Consider the following 19,143-nt stretch of genomic DNA (forward strand, 5'->3'; position numbering starts at 1 on the left):
TAGAAGAGCAGGGTATATAAAAGTACACTGTGTCTTGCTCGGTTGCTTCTTGTTCTGTAGTCGGCTGCTTCAGAGTGTGAAAGGGAAACTGTAGAGAAATGCAGAACCCCGAGGCGTGCGATGTAAAGATAACGAGAACGGCTTACTGACTGCTGATGGCTTCCAAAGGTCGACACAAACTATTCAGATTCATCTTCATCTAAGTTTTGTGATCTAAATGTTGCATCTGGCAGTAAATCTATGAAATACAATTCACTGTTAATTAACTCCCCTGAGATCTTTGTTAGCTTCTTCGGCAAAAAGAAATGTACTGACAGGCAAAAGTCTCTTTTCAGAGTTCAATTCCAGGCAGTGCATCCAGCTTGATCAGTGTCTGCAGGGGGGGGGGCGGGCAGTAGAGACTACTAATGGCTGGTTGCAGTAGCTGCACGGGGGAAGATTGTGGGGAGTATCGTGAACATCCTGCACGCTGCACTAACAGCTTAGTGCGTTAGAGCGTCCACACAAAGCTGAGGAGCAGTGAGCGTGAACTGAAACAGTAAAGTGAAAAGATGACCCTCGAAACAACGAGCTGGAAGAAGTTAAAACAGTTATTTAAAGATGTGTTTTCTTCGTAAACGTATTCGTCATTACTTCCATCCACACAAACGTAGCTTTAGCTGTCTTTAATGCTTGCACAATACTTCTGTTTTTAAAGTTTAAGGTGTTTGCTGTCTGAGGTGCATTAGCTGCCTTACAACATGCATGTAGATGAACAGTACCTTGTACAGAGAGAAGGAAGACAACAAGTCCACTCGCTGCTGCAGTGAAACTCATCGCTGCTCCTCACGTCGAATCAGCAGGTCGATCACACACACGAGAAATACTGTCTCAGTAAATTACTATAAACATGTCAACATCAAAAGTGAGGATGAAGTCTTTGAAGACGGTGTGTTCTTCTGTGGTTGGTACCGTTGTGTTACATAGATTTCAAACAGTCTAAACCAGCCTGACTCGCTTCCTCTTTATTATTATCATTATTAATATGCATGAGCTGACGACTGGGTGTACATCCCCGAGTTGAAATGAAGAAATGCTTCTTACTGTTGTCTGACGTTTGTGGAAATGACAGTGAGAGTCTTTGTGTGACCCTGAAGAACCTCTCACACTCTTCTTAAGGACAATTTGAAGAAAACACATTTTAACCACTTTTTCCTTCCCATAGTGTTGCCTGACAGCGGAGGACTACTTTACCTCAAGGCTCTCTGCAGGTTAGTGTGCAGAGGAAGAGTTTAGTGTTGAGATGTACAGATGGGGTCGGCGTCATCAGCTCCTCACAGCTTCCTGTTTGAGCGTCTGGAGGAGTTGAGGTTGTAATTCTTAATAACTTCTGAAGTAGGAGTTGTACTCCATAAAACAAACTACAAACCTGCTTCCATCGTTACTGCAGACAGAAGATGCAACAACAGGAACATACTATCTGGTGTTAACATGACAAAGCACTGCTATGCAAAGTGTTTATGGAACAATGCAGAAGTAAAGTAATAAAACTCTTAAACAGGAAGCCAAGCTGATAGAAAAGTGCTCTGTGGGGCGACACGAAGGCACAGTGGTGCTTTAAGATACATGCTAACATCAGCATGCTAACAATGACAATGTTCACATGCTTGTGTGAAGCAGGTCTATTGTTTCCATAATCACCATCTTATTTTAGCATTAGGTAATTAGCAGTAAACACAAAGTGCAGCCGAGGAGGCCTGTTGCATTACACGCCGGGTAAAATGTGACACGGAGCACTCCAGACAGCCACAGCTGTCGGAGCAACTCAGCAAAGATCCTGAAGGAGCAAAGTAGAGAAACAGAGAGAATGAAAATATAATTTAAAGCAGTAAACACTCATATTATAGTGCATCTGCTAAATGACAGTCTTACTCTTTTAATTGATTCACAAAAGGTTTATTTTTGTATAAAATACATAAGATGTTATCTTTCAATCTCTAAGATAACAAAATGAGTCTAAAAGTGATATCAATTATTCACGTGAGAAATGACAAGTACACCCACGTGTAAAGAATGGTTCCTCATTTAGTTTGTAGCGGGCGGGTGGAGGACGGGTGGAGGACGGGTGGAGGACGATCATGAGGGTGAGGCCTCACACGTCTCTGCAGCTGGTTTCACATGTTTCCACGTTAACCAGCCACGAGATCCAGTAATGTGTCAACAAAGGAAGGGAAGAAGACTGCACACGAGCAAACACATGCAAAGGATCATAAAAAGTGCAAATTGCTTTACGAGGAAAGAAATGATTCAACATGTTTGTTAGACACGATGTGTGTAGCAGAGCATGTTAATATCATCACAATATGAAAAAAAACATTGATGAATCCTGTCTGCTTATTATTATACAGGTGGTAAACAAATAAAACACTGCTGAGCACCTTCAAAATAAGAGCCTTGATGTCATAGCAAAAGTGTCACATAAACAACACCTTGTAAAATGATAGAATAAATAAGCATTGAGTATGACAAACATATGTTGTTACAGTAGTAGCTGCTAACGCCACGTAATGCTCTGTTGTCTTGTTATCTGGACACTCGGGTGAAGAGAGGGGCAGAGCTGTCGACTGATCACCATCTGGTGGTGAGTTGGATCAAGGGGTGGGGGAAGACTCTGGACAGACCTGGTAAACCCAAACGGGTAGTGCGGGTGAACTGGGAACGTCTGGAAGAAGCCCCTGTCCTGGGGATCTTTAACTCACACCTCCGGCGGAGCTTTTCAGACATCCCTGTGGAGGTTGGGGGCATTGAACCTCAGTGGGCGATGTTCAAAACCTCTATTGCTGAAGCTGCGGTGATGAGCTGTGGTCTCAAGGTCTTAGGTGCCTCCAGGGGCGGTAACCCTCGAACACCGTGGTGGTCAGGGAAGCCGTCCGACTGAAGAAGGAGTCCTTCTGGGTTATGTTGTCCGGGAGGACTCCGGAAACAGTTGCAGGGTATCGAAGGACTAGAAGGGCGGCAGCTTCTGCCGTGTCAGAGGCAAAGCAGCGGGTGTGGGAGAAGTTCGGAGAAGCTATGGAGAAGGACTTTCGGTCGGCACCAAGGTTCTTCTGGAAAACCATCCGGCACCTCAGGAGGGGGAAGCGAGGAACCATCCAAGCTGTGTACAGCAAGGGTGGGACCCTGCTGACTTCAACTGAGAAGGTTATCGGCCGGTGGAAGGAGAACTTTGAGGAACTCCTGAATCCGACTAACACGCCCTCTATGGTAGAGGCAGAGCTGGAAGCTGATGGGGGATCATCGTCAATTTCCCTGCTGGAAGTCACTGAGGTAGTCAAACAACTCCACAGTGGCAAAGCCGCAGGGGTTGATGAGATCCGTCCAGAAATGCTGAAGGCTTTGGGTGTTGAGGGGCTGTCTTGGTTGACACGCCTCGTCAACATTGTGTGGAAGTCTGGGACAGTGCCTAGGGGTTGGCAGACCGGGGTGGTGGTTCCCCTATTTAAAAAGGGGGACCAGAGAGTGTGTGCCAACTACAGGGGTATCACACTTCTCAGCCTCCCTGGTAAAGTCTACTCCAAGTAAACTTTACCAGGTCATGACCGAAAGAACGAGATCACGGGTACAAGCGGCCGAAATGGGTTTTCTCAGACGGGTGGCTGGCGTGTCCCTTAGAGATAGGGTGAGAAGCTCAGCCATCCGTGAGAGACACAGAGCAGACAGCTGGTGGGCAGGTGAGGCGTGGCGGGGTCTGGAACGACATGAGAGGTAAGATGTTTACCATCCGAGCGTGTCAGCATGCCGACAGGTTGTAATGAGCACTGAACACAGAGCAGCTGAGGCTGACATTGATGTGACGATGGTGTCAGGAGAGCAAAGTTATTATTCATCCCTGATGAATGTCAATAGATATTTCATTAAAAATAAATATGTCAACCTCATGGGGGCGCTAGATGAAGCCGCCGTCGAATGTCTGAACAAACCACAGAAATCCATCCTGTATTTGTATTTAAATATTTGCTTTGATGAAAATAATTCTTGGCATTGTTCAGTTATGTATTATAAGTTGCTAAAGTTAGGAAGTTAAAAAAGTCATAATTCCCTCTTTAATAATTGATATGGCTGTAAAACAAACATTTCCTTCAAACAACTACATTTTTACTGAATCGATCATGAACGCATCATAATGCAGGCGACTCACGTGTCTGGTAGATTAGCTGTTGGCCCCGTTATTGAGCAAAGCAGGATGTATGTGGTGTGTGTGACACGTTCTTAAACTCTTCTTCTCACCTGTGCTACGATGTTTACTCTCTGCCTGAGCTTCCATCGCTGAACGGTCAAACTGTATCTTCTTGATAGGAGAAGGAATGAAAGTTCAAATCATCAACATTTGACTTGAAAACAATGTCTGAACTATGAGTATTAGTTAATATAATAATAGTGATGCTCACCTTATCCATAGGTGGAGAGAGAGGACGACGATGAACAGGACAAACGTGAGTGTTGTTCCGATGTGGGATCTCGATGCACCTGTAATAGAAACTCTGACGGTTCATTACAGGATGTTTGTGTCGTTAGACGGTTTCAGTGCATTTAAAACTGTTAGAATCTTGTTCACTTAATGATTCAAGGATCATTTATTGTCATTATGCAACACAGGGCTGCAGTTGTAGCTTATTACATTATGAACTACAAAAAGAAGACACCAGTATAAATACAACTGAGTAATCCTTTAGGGTCAGCTCAACACTTTATGACAGATCCAAATGTGTGTCGTAAAATAACTAACCTGCCACACAAGACGGATGTAAACTGGAATTATGACGTCCTCTTCTCCCTCTGCAGTCACGGTCAGAAGGGGTGTGATCGGGCTGTTCTGGATACACAGACACAACTGGATGGTGTAAAAGGTTACAAATGGCCGCTCAGGTAGTTGAAGTCATGTGAAATACAGCGTCAGGCCCATGAGTGTAACGTACCTGCTCCAACAGTCAGCTGTAAGGTGGAGTCACGACGTCCTCTGCTGTTCTGAGCTTCACAGTAATAATTCCCACTGAAGTCAGATCTGAAGTCAGTGATGGTGAAGATCTGTCCTGATGCTTTTGGTGAGTCTTCATCCTCCTTGTACCAGGTATAGTTAGCTGCTGGGTTAGCATCACTGCTACAGCTCAGAGTCACTGAACTGCCCTCCTCTATCTCAGCAGAGGGACTCACTGACACAGAGGGGAGCTTTGGACCATCTGCAGGAGATGAAAATATTAAAAGAATAACATGTTTTAATTATTAATAGCCTGTAGACTTGATTTCGTCCATTCACACATTTTATTACGGCCTGATTACTCCTAGCACTTGTTACAGTCGCCTCTCTGAACTGGGGCCTCGTCGACCGCCATCCACTGCAGGCAACACACTGACTTTACACTTGAAAACATCCAAACCTTCCCTTTAATGACACCGTAGTAAACTCACACAGTGAGAGAGAGCGAGAATCTTCATGTTCTTTGAAAGCACAGGAGATGTTGTCTCCGGGATAAAAGTAATCTGTATAAATAGGAGTTTCCTGGGTTATGTTTCTCTGTAGGTTCTTGAACCAGACGTAGGAAAGAGCTCCAGCTGGACTGCAGCTGCTGTGACAGCTCAGCTCTGCATGTGTATAAGACTGGTGCACTGTAACTCTGATCACCTGCACCTGCAGAGCTGGACATGTGAGGAAGAACCCACAACGTCATTGGTTAACAGAAAGAAACAAAGACATCGATTCATCAGTATCAACTAAAATGCTCAATAGATTGAATAGGATGTAAATACTGTATATTACTTCAGTTGTAGTAAAACACAATTTGTACTACTTTCTGATGATGCAATCTTTATAAAGTGTTGAGACGTTGTAAATGAACATCAGTGTGTTCATCAGTACCTGTGACAGTCAGAGTGGTACCAGGTAAACTGCTCCTCCATTCAAAGCCTCGTGTCTTGTATCTGAAGTGATACTGAGCTGAATCTGTCGCTCTCAGGTCAGAGATCCTCAGAGTGGAGCGTCCTCTCTCTGCTGGTAGGACCTGAACACGACCTGTGTACTGGGAGTCTTCACTGAGGTCCTGAGGTTTGTTAGGATCCCCCCACTGATGACTACGCTCAGGACTGAACCAGAATTTAGATGTGACAGATCCAACACTGTAGTAAGTGCAAGAAATGTCCACTGAAGAGCCTGAGGGGGCGCAGATGCTTCTGTCAGTGTAAGTCACTCTGTGGCAGCTTTGACCATAGACACCTGAAATATAACATGATTTTTAATCCGCAGAGTAACTACATGTTGTACGGCTGTAACAGAGAGCAGGTAACATTGTTCTGGGTTATTGACAGCAGGTGTGTGTTGTGGAGCAGCTGCTGTTTGAGCTTCACACGGTTAATAATTGTCTCTTATTGAGCGACGCGAGGCTGAAAGTGCAGCCAGACTTCCTCCAGTCACTTCTCACACACACATAAAAACTTTAACATGTACTTTCCTCATGCAACACCTGAATAGTGATTATTTAATTAACTACTGCACTTCAAATATATCACATCTCTGCATTGTTCATTTCTTACAGTGTTTCTGTCAGAAGTATTACTGTATACATGTAATCTTTAAGATCATTTAAACACGAACATGTTGTTGTGGACGAGAGACTTTCTACACGTCAACACAAACTGCCACAAACTAACATTAAATGCAGTGAAATTAAACCAAGATCTAACACACTAAAACAACTAATAGAGATTAATTAACGTATCACAAAGCATTTTGCACATCATACAATATATATATATAATCCCAGGGTATACTACAATATACAATATACAATATATATATATATATATAATACTGTTATATTTCAGAAGGCAGTCCACATTATTAACACAATACACTAATGTGTCTATAAAGCTGATTTGCAAAATGCTAAACACAATACATCACTTAATACAGTTAATCCATTCAAGTTGCATTGTGGGTACAGCAGGTCTAAGCCTGAGCTGCTAGAAGTGAGAATGATTTGAAGACAGAAAACTACTTTGTTGCTGCGCGAATAGTAAAAGTGTTTTTGCAATCGTCAAGATACGAAAACTCCTGCAGCCTTTTTATTAACCAAGGTTTGGCAGATAACTACACACCGCTGTTCACACTAGACACATCAATGTGTGTGTGTTTGCTAAACACTGTCATTGAAACACCTGCACCCAGAATGCACCTGTGAAAACGATTACATCACTATAAATATTCAGGAGGCCAATTTTGGAGCGCGAGTTAGAGGAAGTAATTGTGTCTGATGCTGTTATGAGTGTCGGGCATTGAGAATAAACATCTTTTATTTGTGTTCACCGTCTTTAGAGCATGCTACAAATACTTCAGTGTGTTTTACATCAGTGTGCAGTCGGCATGTGCAAAGAGCTCTTTATATATAAGAGTAATAGTGTGTGTAAGGGTGTGATGACGTTAGAAGAGTGTCTATAGTTTTGAATGAGACATGTAAGATGTGCTGTTTATAGGCTTTTGTGTGTAGAGTTTCAACACCTACTTAAACAAATGTAAGACATGTTTACCGTGTCAGTACTAGCGCTTAGCTTTAGTGCCGTGTGAAGTAGTTTAGTGTTTAGATGTGTAGTTTGTGAAATAAGGTGTGAAATGTGTTCATGCAATAAAAAAAACGTGTGAACAAGCTCCAGCAGATGCAGTGAACTCACACACTGAAGGAGCAGGGAAACCCTCGTGTCCTTTCACAGCACAGGAAGAGCTGTCTGCAGCATCAACGTAGTCTGAATATGAAGAAGAAGTTTCCTCCTGAAGGTTCTGTCCGTTCTTGTACCAGAGGTATGAAGGACGATCAGGCAGATGACAGGTGCTGTGACACTGCAGCTCTGCCCAGGGAGAAAACGATCTACTCACCTGCACCTGCACATCTGGATCTGTGCAGCAGGAACAAACACACAACAGTTAACATTATATCCCAGATGGTGAACATGCGGCACATTAGAGTCTCACCTGTGACAGATAGAGTGACTCCTGGTGACCTGGTGAATCTCCTGCTTGGTTTGTCTTTGAACTTGAACTTGTACTCGGCCGAGTCGCTCTCTCGCAGGTCTGTGATTCTTAAAGTGCAGGTCGTCTTATCACAGTAATACTTCACACGACCTGCGTACTCCGAGTCTGTGCTCAGATCCACAGGTCCTTCATCCTGCATGTCAGTAAACCATAATATTTTCTCCACTGGGACAGAACTCCTTCTTACTGTGGACGGACGTCTGCAGGCGCAGCGTATGTCCACTGTTGATCCTCTCACAGCACAGATGTGTGCAGAAATGTAAGTCAACCTGCTGCTGCTTTGTACCACTGTAACACAGAGCATTACAAACACGTCAGAAACCACCATCAGCTTCATAACATGCAGCAGGAAGATAAGTGAAATGTCAGGTTGCATCTCATCACACATCAAATCTACAAACTGTGCTCCCTCTGAAGATCAAGTTCCCTGAATGAGTGAGATAAAGGCACTAAAATGTAAACGTAGATGTACAGTACCTGAAACAGAAAGAAAGAGGACAACAAATCCACTGGTTGCTGCTGTTACACCCATCGCTGCTCCTCTCTGCTAACACAGCAGGTAGGTCGAGCACATCAACGTCAACTTAAGAAGGATGTGGCCGTGTGACACCATTGTGGTTGGCAGAGTTTGTTCAAATGTGGCACGGCTTTCTTCTGCTTCACATTATCGGAAAACAAAACTTAAGAATACGTCTGCGGCCTGTAAACAGTGAAGCTACCTCACAAAGGAAGTGAACTACAGTAAAGCCAAAGGAGAAATATAGTTTGGTAAACTAAAGATAAAACTAATTCAAACTACTTTGAAAAAACTAATCTAATTATAAATTATAACAGAATATAAAACAAAAAGTCAACAAAAAATGTGAAGTTTATTTAAAAAGTCCACTTGTTCACAGACAGAAACAAACAAATAAACTTCCCTTCTAGAAAATATTCAACTTGCACTTTTTTTGTGACCGTTTGACTAGTTTGAGCGCCCGTCTAAAATAATGAGGCCTGTTTGTTCTGTGACATCTGGCCGGGCACTGAGGTCAAAGGTCACGCGCGGTTAAAGATAAAGGGGGCGGAGCTGGGGAAGGAAGGGTCGGATACAAAATCACTCCTTTCCTTTTATGGCCCAAAATGTTAGTTTATAGTTTCAGTAAAAAAGTAATTAAACTTAATCGCTATGCAAATATGGATGTAGTTGAACAAACAGCATGTTGCTGCAAAATGTAGATAAACTATTTAATTTAGTATCAGTCCCAAAGCATTCACGTGTAGAACAGGGTTCAATCATAACAGACGAGCGGAGACACGATGCATTAGCAATGTCTGCAGGTGCTGATTCATTGGTTTACAGGTCACATGGACAGAGTGGCAGCGAGGAACACTGAGGGTGCTGAGTAAACCCAAAAGCTTTTTAATGTGGGTTTCATTCATTTATTGTTATGTCCAAACATTTTTAAATCACCTCTCGAAAAGATATGAAAATAACTCTTGACGTTAAAGCAGTTTCACGGCGGTGTTAAAGACACAGTTTGTCACTGAGCTGGGTTTTGTAGCGTTTCCAATATGGTTCAACCGGCCGTATTTGTCCAAGTAAATCCTGATGACGGATGACGTACTTCCCACCGAGCGCAGATCTCCACGCAGAGACCAGGAGTTCATCAGGGTATTCCAGACACTTCCAATAAATTAAATTCCTTCGAGGACCTCCTTACAGCAAGCGTCTTTCTGAGGACGCTGTAAACTTCCTCATCTTGTCAGTCACAAGTCCTTTCTTTGGCTATCACATACATACCATAATCCCCCCCTCTGATCACACACACATTCAGCTGTCAGTGTTCTCAGGCTTCTTCTTCTTCTTCTTCTTCTTCTTCTTCTTTAATGAGCCCGGGTGGAGGGGTTGGGAGGGTAGAGGACACAGTTAGGGTTGCCATGTTTTTTTGTCTCGACCTTGTTCGTCTGGTATGTGTTTGAAGCGGCACTTGTCGCCATAGAAACAGCCTGTTGTCCGCCAGTAGAAGCACTCGTCTCCATCTATAGGAACACACCGTCTGGACCTGCATGGACAGAACCAGAGAAGATCCTGCGTCAGATTCACATCAAACAATGAGATGCTACTAATGCATGGACACTGACGCAGCTTCACTCTCCTGAGGGCCGGCGTGTGTTTTCAAACCGCTGAGGAGAGAAGATGGAAGATGGGACTGAACAACACTAAGGGGATGTTCTCTCTTGGAAAGTCTTTATTAAGAGTTAAGAGTTTAATGTGCCCTTCAAAGTAAAACATGCTGCATAGTGCAGATGCACAGAAGTGTGTTTGTTTTTCTCTCGTCTTTGGATCTCTATCCTGAGGATCATCAATGATCACGATGTGTTCCCTGACGTCCCAGCGACATGTCTAACATTAATGCTGACCCCAACTTTAAACAAAGCTTAATGTTTATCTCTAAACGCTAAAACAACCACACAGATACACACGTGATGAGTTGCTCAGTACCCCGGGGCGAATAAGCTCTGCTGTGTTCCCGCAACGTTGGAGCCGAGGCTGGTGTTGGTCCTTTGTGGGGGGGGCAGGGTGCGCTGGACCCAACGGTCTGGGTACCTCATCACCAGCTTGCTGCTCCCCAGCTCCGCCCCCTGCAGAGGAGGAAACGGCGTTAACAACATCCTGCCACTGTTAGTTTGGACATCAGTGTAGACGACTTCCACCTCCTCGTCCTCTGACTGTCTGCGGGTCTGAGCTGCTCCGACGTTGGAGTAGAGAGCCTCTTCCTGGTTCTGAGGGAAGCGGATGCTGGAGTAGTGAAGGTCGTCCTGCACCTGATCCAGGTTCAGCTGACGGGACAAAACTTGTAGTTAAACACCTGGTGGATTTGAGGTGGGATCACAGGAGGTGCTGACGGTTTCTGGTTTATGTTTGTGTTGTGGATCTAATGGTGCGTTCCCTTGGGGAAGGTCTTTTGGGCAGATGTGAACGGGACCAAACAACCGCTCCCTGGTCCGACTAGAAGGGGTGTTCACAGTCCGCAGTTCATTTCTGGTGTGAACACCATTTAAACCAATCACAGGAAGCCCAACATTTACGTCACTTCATTGGTTAACAACGTTTTAGTTCCAGAAGGGGCAGCGGGAGGTGAAAGGGGGGGGGTCTTCCTTCATCTAAACTGTAACTGCAGAAACCATCGTTTAGTTCAATGAAGCCAGGTAAGTCTCGTGTAATGAAGGGAGACCTTTTAAAGCATTGCTAATGATATGTGCTCAGTCGAAGCAATGGAGTCCATTGATTGTGATGTTCAAAGCATGAAAAACTCTTCATTTGAACTACTTGATAAAAGAAAAACCTACTTTTATGAAAACGTTTGCACGCTTTAAGGGCTGTCTTTATGTTGGGCAAATCTGTTTTCTCTATTTTGATTTATCCTATTGTAACCCTGATAATTGCATCAGTGTTAACGTTGTTCTATTTGTTTGCCTTCATGTGAAGCTCATTATTATTGTTATTGTATGAAGATGAATTCTCCACCATTATCAATAAAACACCCTCAGAATATTGGAATAGAAAGATATCCTTATGAGTGAGCCAGTAAACATATTTTACTACCAACCATCCTTTGTGAAATGACACCGAGCACGAGCGGGAAACAAAATACCTTTTTGAGCATCTCATATTCTGCACTGGAATCTCCTCTCACCTGTTCTCTGGTGTCGGGTCTTTTTGCAGACTGTTGTGTGATGGACTTTCTTCTCCTGGATAGGAGGAGCAGCAGTTGCATGACTTAACTTCCACAGAGGACAAAATGTTAAATGCATTCGTGAACATAATCATAGTGACACAGAACTGCTCACCTAATCCATAGGACGACGGCGAGGAACGTGAAAGCCAGCAGAACAGCAGTGATGGATCCTGTCGCTGCTGATGTCCATGCACCTGGAGAACCAGAAGGAAACACACATGTTCCCTGTCACCTGTAGAGCTGTTTTTATATCCAGATTGTTTCAGTAAGAGATGCAGAGTGTTGGAGATGTCGTCCGTAGAGATGTCGGCCTTCTCTCCAACATCAAGGAACTTGATGTCGATCGGCTCGTGGAGCTCAAAGCTCCAAAAAGATACATTTGAAAATCTCAACAGTCTCTCTCCAGACATTATGACCCGGTTACTGGGGTTAACCCACAGACCTTGTTGTGAGCAGTTTCATGTAGGAACTATTTTCTTTACCGAACTAAACCCGGCAACCGCATCACCGCGCAGAAGGAAGCGTGCATCTACTCACGGACGAGAGGCTCCTGACAGCACGAGATGTCAACATCAGTGTTGTTCTCCATCGGTGCACGCTTCCTTCTACGCGATGATACTGTACAAAGAAAATAGTTCCTACATGAAACTCCTCACAACGAGGTCTGTGGGTTATCTTGAGGCACCGAGTCAGGATTTCTGGAAAGAGACGTCGCTGTTGAGTTTTTCTTTTAAATGTCTTAAATGTCTTTTTGTGACTTCTGGTTCCTTGATGTTGGAGAGAAGGCAGACATCTCTACGGACGACATCTCCAACACTCTACAACTCACACCAAAACAATCTGGACTGATAAATAGCACCGTTAGGAGAAAAAAACAATATTTTTTTATTTGGGGGTTAAAACTGTCCCTCTGAGGTCAAGGATGTGGCATCCAGATTCATTCTGTAGTAAAGAGGTGAATGTGGAGAACTTACCTGCCCCAACAGTCAGGTGTAAGGTGGAGTCACGACGTCCTCTGCTGTTCTGAGCTACACAGTAATAATTCCCACTGTGTTCAGATCTGAAGTCAGTGATGGTGAAGTTCTGTCCTGATTCTTTTGGTGAGTCTTCATCCTCCTTGTACCAGGTATAGTTAGCTGCTGGGTTAGCATCACTGCTACAGCTCAGAGTCACTGAACTGCCCTCCTCTATCTCAGCAGATGGACTCACTGACACAGAGGGAAGCTTTGGACCATCTGGAGGAGAAAAGAGAGAGAGATGTTTCCTTTATATTAGCATGTCTCATATAGACAGACTTCTGTATCACGAGGAATACCGTGAAATTGTCACTTGACTCACACTGGACATCTACTGAGAGAGACGATGACATGATGTGTCCATGTTGATTCTCAGACTTGCAGTAGTAGATCCCTCTGTCCTCAGAGCTGATGGAGGTGAAGTGATAACTCCCTTCTGTTCCCTGAAGCAGTTGTTGCTTCCCCTTGTACCAGGTATACGTAGCTGCTGGGTTAGCATCACTGCTACAGCTCAGAGTCACTGAACTGCCCTCCTCTATCTCAGCAGAGGGACTCACTGACACAGAGGGAAGCTTTGGACCATCTGGAGGAGACAGATGAATTTATGAACTGATGGGTGGTGATGGCCTAGTGGTCTAGTTGTACACCTTCCAAACAAAACACTAGAAGGTTGGGAGTTCAACACCATTGTACTCCTGAGCAAGGTACTTAACCCTGAGCTGCTCCAGGGAGACTGTCCCTGTACTTAGTTCTACGTAAGTCGCTCTGGATAAGAGCGTCTGCTAAATGATGTAATGTAATTGATGTTGCAGCATCTGAAACTTAGCAGGTCTTGTGATGAATAAAGTGGTTTGAATCCCTTTAACAGTGCAGTGGAGCAGACACACTCTGCTAAACCTGTCCTTTGTTCAGTAGATGCAGCACGTTTATAACTCACATTTCACATTAATAAAGACATATTGAGACGTCCTCCTCCCCAGCTCGTTCTCAGCTTCACAGTAGTACTGGTCAGAGTGAGAGGACTGGATGGAGCTGAAGACGAGCTGTTGTTTCTCAATGAACAGTTGTTCCCCCTTGTACCAGGTGTATTTAGCTGCTGGGTTAGCATCACTGCTACAGCTCAGAGTCACTGAATCGTTCTTCATAATGTCCCCAGAGGGACTCAGTGACACAGAGGGAAGCCTCGGAGCATCTGGAGGAGGTAATATGAACACACATTAATATGAGTGTGTTATTCACTAAGTGTTACTCAAACACTTGTTTACATCCTATGTGTTGTATTTGTTTACATCCTTTCTTGCTATATTGCATTCTTCTTCTTCTTCTTCTTCTTCACTGGGTTTGCTGACACATTCTTACGCTTCTTTGAACATTACCGCCGCCAAGTGTGGATCAGTGGAACAAAGAGAAAGAATGGAGAAGCCAGTGTGTTTACAAGTCCACATAACACAATTATTCTTTAGTGAAACTAGTGGTCAGAAACTCCACCTTTCATTTCTACTCTGAGTGCATCACGCCCTACTGTCACCCAGTGGGGAAGAAACAAAGTACATTTACTCACGTGTCGTACATAAGTACAATTCTGAGGTACTGTTTCTCTGCTCCTTCATACTTCTACTTCACTACATTTGAAGTGATGACATTGTGTTTGTGAGAGGAGTAAACTCACACACTGCAGCAGAGCGGTAACTCTGGTAAGCACAGGAATAACTGTCTGCAGCATGAACGTCTTGTCCATAAGAAGCAGATGTTTCTTCCTGAATCATCGTTTCATTCTTGTACCAAACAAAGGAAGAACGTCCGGTGAGAAGACAGCTGCTGTGACAAAGCAGCTTTGGACCAGAAGGAGACCAGATCACCTGCACCTGCACATCTGCATCTGTGAACAAGGAACAGCAATGTTTTAAACATCACACCATGCACAATCTAACACTTTCTATGTCAACTCTAATCTCTTATCTAAGCGTGAGAAAAGGTCTTTTAATGTAAAACATTGATCAAGGTGTTTCTGCTCCATGTTTGTTTACAGTTGCATTTACTTCCTGTTTAATACTTTCCCTCGTGTTAAACTTCCCTTACTGTGTATATATCAAAATGATCATTTCCAATAAGAAAGCACATGATCTAATGATGATTCATTTAAATCCTGCTACATTAACGACATCATCAGTGTGTTCATCAGTACCTGTGACAGTCAGAGTGGTACCAGGTAAACTGCTCCTCCATTCAAAGCCTCGTGTCTTGTATCTGAAGTGATACTGAGCTGAATCTGTCGCTCTCAGGTCAGAGATCCTCAGAGTGGAGCGTCCTCTCTCTGCTGGTAGGACCTGAACACGACCTGTGTACTGGGAGTCTTCACTGAGGTCCTGAGGTTTGTTAGGATCCCCCCACTGATGACTACGCTCAGGACTGAACCAGAATTTAGATGTGACAGATCCAACACTGTAGTAAGTGCAAGAAATGTCCACTGAAGAGCCTGAGGGGGCGCAGATGCTTCTGTCAGTGTAAGTCACTCTGTGGCAGCTTTGACCATAGACACCTGAAATATAACATGATTTTTAATCCGCAGAGTAACTACATGTTGTACGGCTGTAACAGAGAGCAGGTAACATTGTTCTGGGTTATTGACAGCAGGTGTGTGTTGTGGAGCAGCTGCTGTTTGAGCTTCACACGGTTAATAATTGTCTCTTATTGAGCGACGCGAGGCTGAAAGTGCAGCCAGACTTCCTCCAGTCACTTCTCACACACACATAAAAACTTTAACATGTACTTTCCTCATGCAACACCTGAATAGTGATTATTTAATTAACTACTGCACTTCAAATATATCACATCTCTGCATTGTTCATTTCTTACAGTGTTTCTGTCAGAAGTATTACTGTATACATGTAATCTTTAAGATCATTTAAACACGAACATGTTGTTGTGGACGAGAGACTTTCTACACGTCAACACAAACTGCCACAAACTAACATTAAATGCAGTGAAATTAAACCAAGATCTAACACACTAAAACAACTAATAGAGATTAATTAACGTATCACAAAGCATTTTGCACATCATACAATATATATATATAATCCCAGGGTATACTACAATATACAATATACAATATATATATATATATAATACTGTTATATTTCAGAAGGCAGTCCACATTATTAACACAATACACTAATGTGTCTATAAAGCTGATTTGCAAAATGCTAAACACAATACATCACTTAATACAGTTAATCCATTCAAGTTGCATTGTGGGTACAGCAGGTCTAAGCCTGAGCTGCTAGAAGTGAGAATGATTTGAAGACAGAAAACTACTTTGTTGCTGCGCGAATAGTAAAAGTGTTTTTGCAATCGTCAAGATACGAAAACTCCTGCAGCCTTTTTATTAACCAAGGTTTGGCAGATAACTACACACCGCTGTTCACACTAGACACATCAATGTGTGTGTGTTTGCTAAACACTGTCATTGAAACACCTGCACCCAGAATGCACCTGTGAAAACGATTACATCACTATAAATATTCAGGAGGCCAATTTTGGAGCGCGAGTTAGAGGAAGTAATTGTGTCTGATGCTGTTATGAGTGTCGGGCATTGAGAATAAACATCTTTTATTTGTGTTCACCGTCTTTAGAGCATGCTACAAATACTTCAGTGTGTTTTACATCAGTGTGCAGTCGGCATGTGCAAAGAGCTCTTTATATATAAGAGTAATAGTGTGTGTAAGGGTGTGATGACGTTAGAAGAGTGTCTATAGTTTTGAATGAGACATGTAAGATGTGCTGTTTATAGGCTTTTGTGTGTAGAGTTTCAACACCTACTTAAACAAATGTAAGACATGTTTACCGTGTCAGTACTAGCGCTTAGCTTTAGTGCCGTGTGAAGTAGTTTAGTGTTTAGATGTGTAGTTTGTGAAATAAGGTGTGAAATGTGTTCATGCAATAAAAAAAACGTGTGAACAAGCTCCAGCAGATGCAGTGAACTCACACACTGAAGGAGCAGGGAAACCCTCGTGTCCTTTCACAGCACAGGAAAAGCTGTCTGCAGCATCAACGTAGTCTGAATATGAAGAAGAAGTTTCCTCCTGAAGGTTCTGTCCGTTCTTGTACCAGAGGTATGAAGGACGATCAGGCAGATGACAGGTGCTGTGACACTGCAGCTCTGCCCAGGGAGAAAACGATCTACTCACCTGCACCTGCACATCTGGATCTGTGCAGCAGGAACAAACACACAACAGTTAACATTATATCCCAGATGGTGAACATGCGGCACATTAGAGTCTCACCTGTGACAGATAGAGTGACTCCTGGTGACCTGGTGAATCTCCTGCTTGGTTTGTCTTTGAACTTGAACTTGTACTCGGCCGAGTCGCTCTCTCGCAGGTCTGTGATTCTTAAAGTGCAGGTCGTCTTATCACAGTAATACTTCACACGACCTGCGTACTCCGAGTCTGTGCTCAGATCCACAGGTCCTTCATCCTGCATGTCAGTAAACCATAATATTTTCTCCACTGGGACAGAACTCCTTCTTACTGTGGACGGACGTCTGCAGGCGCAGCGTATGTCCACTGTTGATCCTCTCACAGCACAGATGTGTGCAGAAATGTAAGTCAACCTGCTGCTGCTTTGTACCACTGTAACACAGAGCATTACAAACACGTCAGAAACCACCATCAGCTTCATAACATGCAGCAGGAAGATAAGTGAAATGTCAGGTTGCATCTCATCACACATCAAATCTACAAACTGTGCTCCCTCTGAAGATCAAGTTCCCTGAATGAGTGAGATAAAGGCACTAAAATGTAAACGTAGATGTACAGTACCTGAAACAGAAAGAAAGAGGACAACAAATCCACTGGTTGCTGCTGTTACACCCATCGCTGCTCCTCTCTGCTAACACAGCAGGTAGGTCGAGCACATCAACGTCAACTTAAGAAGGATGTGGCCGTGTGACACCATTGTGGTTGGCAGAGTTTGTTCAAATGTGGCACGGCTTTCTTCTGCTTCACATTATCGGAAAACAAAACTTAAGAATACGTCTGCGGCCTGTAAACAGTGAAGCTACCTCACAAAGGAAGTGAACTACAGTAAAGCCAAAGGAGAAATATAGTTTGGTAAACTAAAGATAAAACTAATTCAAACTACTTTGAAAAAACTAATCTAATTATAAATTATAACAGAATATAAAACAAAAAGTCAACAAAAAATGTGAAGTTTATTTAAAAAGTCCACTTGTTCACAGACAGAAACAAACAAATAAACTTCCCTTCTAGAAAATATTCAACTTGCACTTTTTTTGTGACCGTTTGACTAGTTTGAGCGCCCGTCTAAAATAATGAGGCCTGTTTGTTCTGTGACATCTGGCCGGGCACTGAGGTCAAAGGTCACGCGCGGTTAAAGATAAAGGGGGCGGAGCTGGGGAAGGAAGGGTCGGATACAAAATCACTCCTTTCCTTTTATGGCCCAAAATGTTAGTTTATAGTTTCAGTAAAAAAGTAATTAAACTTAATCGCTATGCAAATATGGATGTAGTTGAACAAACAGCATGTTGCTGCAAAATGTAGATAAACTATTTAATTTAGTATCAGTCCCAAAGCATTCACGTGTAGAACAGGGTTCAATCATAACAGACGAGCGGAGACACGATGCATTAGCAATGTCTGCAGGTGCTGATTCATTGGTTTACAGGTCACATGGACAGAGTGGCAGCGAGGAACACTGAGGGTGCTGAGTAAACCCAAAAGCTTTTTAATGTGGGTTTCATTCATTTATTGTTATGTCCAAACATTTTTAAATCACCTCTCGAAAAGATATGAAAATAACTCTTGACGTTAAAGCAGTTTCACGGCGGTGTTAAAGACACAGTTTGTCACTGAGCTGGGTTTTGTAGCGTTTCCAATATGGTTCAACCGGCCGTATTTGTCCAAGTAAATCCTGATGACGGCTGACGTACTTCCCACCGAGCGCAGATCTCCACGCAGAGACCAGGAGTTCATCAGGGTATTCCAGACACTTCCAATAAATTAAATTCCTTCGAGGACCTCCTTACAGCAAGCGTCTTTCTGAGGACGCTGTAAACTTCCTCATCTTGTCAGTCACAAGTCCTTTCTTTGGCTATCACATACATACCATAATCCCCCCCTCTGATCACACACACATTCAGCTGTCAGTGTTCTCAGGCTTCTTCTTCTTCTTCTTCTTCTTCTTCTTCTTCTTTAATGAGCCCGGGTGGAGGGGTTGGGAGGGTAGAGGACACAGTTAGGGTTGCCATGTTTTTTTGTCTCGACCTTGTTCGTCTGGTATGTGTTTGAAGCGGCACTTGTCGCCATAGAAACAGCCTGTTGTCCGC

At 43.4% G+C, this 19,143-nt stretch overlaps 1 protein-coding gene across 1 annotated transcript in view; it reads right to left on the reverse strand.

Moving 5' to 3' along the window:
* LOC115005470 (titin-like) overlaps positions 1-19,143 on the reverse strand; it is a 53,931-nt gene that overhangs the window by 15,898 nt on the left and 18,890 nt on the right. Inside the window, exons 10-14 of the mRNA XM_029427296.1 lie at positions 16,783-16,990; positions 14,980-15,333; positions 14,464-14,673; positions 13,732-13,986; positions 13,117-13,377 (exon numbers count right to left, since the gene is read on the reverse strand). Coding sequence (XP_029283156.1) covers positions 13,117-13,377; positions 13,732-13,986; positions 14,464-14,673; positions 14,980-15,333; positions 16,783-16,990 — 1,288 coding nt within the window. The remainder of the gene's footprint in view (positions 1-13,116; positions 13,378-13,731; positions 13,987-14,463; positions 14,674-14,979; positions 15,334-16,782; positions 16,991-19,143) is intronic.

The sequence above is a fragment of the Cottoperca gobio genome, unplaced genomic scaffold (assembly GCF_900634415.1).
Source record: "Cottoperca gobio unplaced genomic scaffold, fCotGob3.1 fCotGob3_30arrow_ctg1, whole genome shotgun sequence".
Taxonomy (NCBI): Eukaryota; Metazoa; Chordata; class Actinopteri; order Perciformes; family Bovichtidae; genus Cottoperca; species Cottoperca gobio.